Source organism: Trachymyrmex cornetzi, unplaced genomic scaffold, assembly GCF_001594075.2.
Source record: "Trachymyrmex cornetzi isolate Tcor2-1 unplaced genomic scaffold, Tcor1.1 scaffold37, whole genome shotgun sequence".
Taxonomy (NCBI): domain Eukaryota; kingdom Metazoa; phylum Arthropoda; class Insecta; order Hymenoptera; family Formicidae; genus Trachymyrmex; species Trachymyrmex cornetzi.
Window position 1 is genome coordinate 191,322 of NW_017298429.1, and position 4,270 is coordinate 195,591.

General features: G+C 29.7%; 1 protein-coding gene across 1 annotated transcript; it reads right to left on the reverse strand.

The window, feature by feature from the left end:
* Positions 1-1,795: 1,795 nt before the first annotated feature.
* On the reverse strand, positions 1,796-4,270 carry Mettl2 (methyltransferase-like protein). The gene is made up of 6 exons (XM_018511335.1): positions 3,982-4,270; positions 3,177-3,329; positions 2,730-3,044; positions 2,506-2,619; positions 2,123-2,295; positions 1,796-1,935 (listed from the first exon to the last, which is right to left on the reverse strand). Exons 1-6 carry the CDS (start codon positions 4,185-4,187, stop codon positions 1,796-1,798), a joined length of 1,101 nt encoding a protein of 366 aa, XP_018366837.1. The 5' UTR covers positions 4,188-4,270.

Genomic DNA, 4,270 nt, shown 5'->3' on the forward strand with positions numbered 1-4,270 from the left:
TCTAGAAAAATACGAAGAATTTTATAATTATTACGTTTTTATGTCACAACAATTTTTCAATATGAGAGTCATTTTTATATACTCGTAGAAAGCTTTAATATTAAGTTACGGGTTCAGCCTTCTTTTATTAAATGACATCGATCAACAACGGCCAGTGATTTTAAAGAGAAGTGTTTAGAGTATTTAGCAAGAGACATACTTCAGACGTGTAAAGAACGGGAGAGTAAAACTTCTCTCTTTTTTCCCTTCACGAATAAAGTCTCTGGTTGGTCGGTCTAGGAGGATATAATCCAACGCGAAATTCTAGAACAATTCAACGTTAAATGCGATTATCCGATACACGGGGCAAAATTATGCAAAAACGAGTTAACCTGTCAAAGTGGTAATTTTAGATAAATTAAATTTAAAAACCCTCGAGTTTTATGTTGCCGACACAGCAGCTTTGGACTAAGTACACGCAACTTATATTTATTCTTTTTTTGTTCTGGGTAAACTCATTCATGCATAACACCGTCCAATTAACGTATGCACGTCTACAAAGTTCGCGTACTGGTGTTTTTATCCTCCGTACCTCCACCATATCGTTTTATTACTTATTGTAACGAATTCACGTGAAATTAAATGAAATTTTTCATGTTCGCCATATTTTTTAGATAGCGTAATTAATCTGTGGCGTTTTTAAGTAGACCTTTTCGGTCGATATCTATTTAAAAAAATAATAAATTGCAAATATATTTCTGATATATAATATTAGAAATTAATATTAGATTGGTGTCAAAGCTTTACCATCAAAGAAAGTCAAAACTAAAACAGTTTTGTATAGAGTTTTATTTCTATCAATCAAGAAATAGAAAGAGAATTTACAAAATTAAAAATAATTTTCCTTAAATTTTCTCTTTTATATAAACAATATTCTTCAATCTTTGATTAGAGAATAGAGTTTAATGGAAGGATGATAAAGCTTTCAAATCAATCTGATATTTATGTAAGTGTAAATAATATCCGTGAACTCAACCATGGTTGTTTGGTTGTGGTACATTTTTGTTCATGGATCCTTCGAGTTATATTATAATTTTAAAAAAGGAACAACACCGCTATAATAGCAAATGGCAGCAGACATGCATAAGCTTGTCAAAATCTATCTGTCAAACTGTGCAATTAAATTATTTTAATATTACATTGTTCTGTTATATACAATCCTTGTCCCTCATTTTACCTTTAATCGGAAAAAGAACTTACAATTTATTTCAATATCACGTAATTTTACCATAAAATTAATTAATATAAATAGAATATTTTAAATCATTTATTTCAATTATTAATTTATTATTATAAAAAATTCAATTTCCATAAATTTAATTTCGGAGTTGATGTACATATACCTAGTTAATCTCGTGAAAATGAAATATTTTATTACATGAGAATATTAATGATATACAAATCCTTTTAATGATAATAACATTACTATATCATTAGGTATATTATGGATATTAATGTCTTAACGTAATTATGCGTATGTTGACACAATTCTCTTTATTTATTTGCGTAATTTCAAATAGTGTCATAATCTTGAAAAAATTATATATTATTTAAATACTGTAGGATAAGTTGACTTTATAGATTCGAGGAGTTATGTTTAAAATAAAAATCAATTTTTAGTGTACATTGAGTAAACATCTAAAATCTCGAGAACAATATATAAAAATATATTTTTATTATTTTATTTACTGATTTTTATCATAAATTTTCGATTTTTTAGTAAAAATTCGATAACTATATTCACGTTACATAGCTTCTACAACGGCTTTCGATATTTCGCCTGTACCCATATTCTATACATTTTCAACTGTTTACCTCTATTAACTTGCAGCCTTCTGTCCATGAAGTTTTGTTCCTCGACGAAACCATTATCGGTAAATAATTTTCTAATATCCTCTGAAAAAGTCAATATTTTAACAAAATGTTCGGTGAAACGTTACGAGCATCATATTTCAATTATTAATGATTTAACAGATCATAATTCTAATTTGGAAATAGTAATATATAAGATTTTTGTTCATATAGCAATAAGAATAATATATTCAGATTACAATACTAATGTAATATTTTTAAGTTTACATACCTTGAGAAAAAAAGTACACTCTGGTGCCATCTCCACGTACATAGAAATTTTCACCAAGACAGTTGCCCTTCTTAAATCTTAATTGCGCTAAATCGTGTCTGCCATAATCTCGAAATAAAATTATTCCACCTGGTTTAAGATATCTGTACATTTGCCGCATAACATGTTGCATCCTATAGAATATATCAAGAAAAATATTAACTACTTTCTCCCTTTTCTATCTTTTCTTTCGAAAACTATTTTAATTTTCCACATAATATTGATATTTATATAATTTATAAAATTTGTTATTAGTTCGGAAATATACAATTTGTTCATCTCAATTTATATATTTGTATATATATTATATATGGGATACTAATAATTAGTAATATTAAACTTACTTGTCAGGATGAATGGCAGACAATACAAATATAAGAACGATGATGTCTAAACTTTCAGGTTCAAAAGGAGTCGTCCACATTTGCTGAGTTACATCCAAGACAAATGCTTTACATCTAAAACAAATAAATGAATTTACACATTATGTGGCGCGGATAACTTACGCTACTATACTTTCTATTAGATAATGTTAAATAAATTTAGACAAATTTTTAGAAAACTTTACCTATCTACATTATATGCAGGATTTTGTTGTAATATATTAATAGCTTTCGCCGAAAAATCACAACAATATATAAACAGCTTCGGATCTGTATTATACATGAGTATAGGAAATACAGTGTTTCCTACACCACATCCTATTTCTAATATTCTACAGTTGTCTTTACACGGTAAATCTAGAATTTTTATGTGTTTTTCACCACATTTTTTATCTTCATCTGTAAATGCAGCTCTCATGGGCCTTTCCATGTCCTGTTTTATGGTATTGGGCGCTAATTCCGGAAACTCTATCAGCAACCAATGCCTGTCTTTAAAAAACCTATAATAATAAATGTATTAACTAAAAATTCATTGCACTGATTCATTGAATAAATATAGGAATATTAGATTGATTGCATTATCTAATATTCTAAACAGTAGAGAAAATACTTTGCTTAGACCGCATACATACCCGTTATTATGTACTCCATAAAATTTGTCCCAATATTTATCTGCTTCAGTTTCATATTTAAAAAGTTGCTCAGATGACATCGTAACAGTGGAATTTTCGTCTATTTTCTGTTGTGCTAACTTCTCTTGTTCTTCATCCCATGTAACATTATCCCTTTTAGAATAGCAAATTCAATCATTAAGGAATAGATATATAGAATAAACAAAATTAAGGCTTTATTCCTCTTTCCAATCAAATACGTAATATAAAACAGAATATATTAGCAATTACATAAACAGATGATACATATAAAATTATATTATTTTATTATATTTAATAAAATAAATTTTAATTTTAATGAATGAAATAGAAATGAAATATAAGATAAACGATCAAGTAAAAAAAAAATATAACAATCTTTACACGTTTCTTAAATCTACTTGGCTGCAGTCATAACAAAATAGATACGTCCTTTGTGGGAAAATGAGGAAAATAAAAATGAAGCACAAAATGTTGGATATAATATTTATTACGCATGAAATCATATAAAAAATATCACGAAAGTAATCAGAAACAGTTTCTAGGTTAGAGTATCATACAACAAATACACATAGTCTAAAAATCAATCGTCGATTGTTCAAATGAAAGAAACAAAAATTTTAATTTGAAAAAAGATAATCACAATAAACATCGCGGTTGATATATGTATTAATTTGCTTTTAAATTCGGCCGAACACGCGTTCGCGGGTCGAACGTCAATTGTCAAGTCGACCGACGTTGCACGCGGCCGCAATCGGCCGCATACGCGCGTGGAGCCACGACGTACCATGCATTGTGCTGGAAGATGTTTCCATCGTGCGGTAAATTCCGCGTTCCAAATTGCGGCCTCCTCGTTTCTGGGTCGTCGTTATTGTCCGCGATTGTCGTTACTCCGGCCATGTTCGACAACGCTCCGGCGAAACGGGCGGCACGAGGCTTGTGCTCGTTCCCACATGGAGCGTCACATCCATTAGACATCCGTACGATCTCCATGTAACTCTACAGCTAATAGAAGTAATAGAGATTGATAGAGATCCATGATTTCCAAGATAGACGTCATCAATGGATGTCCTCTA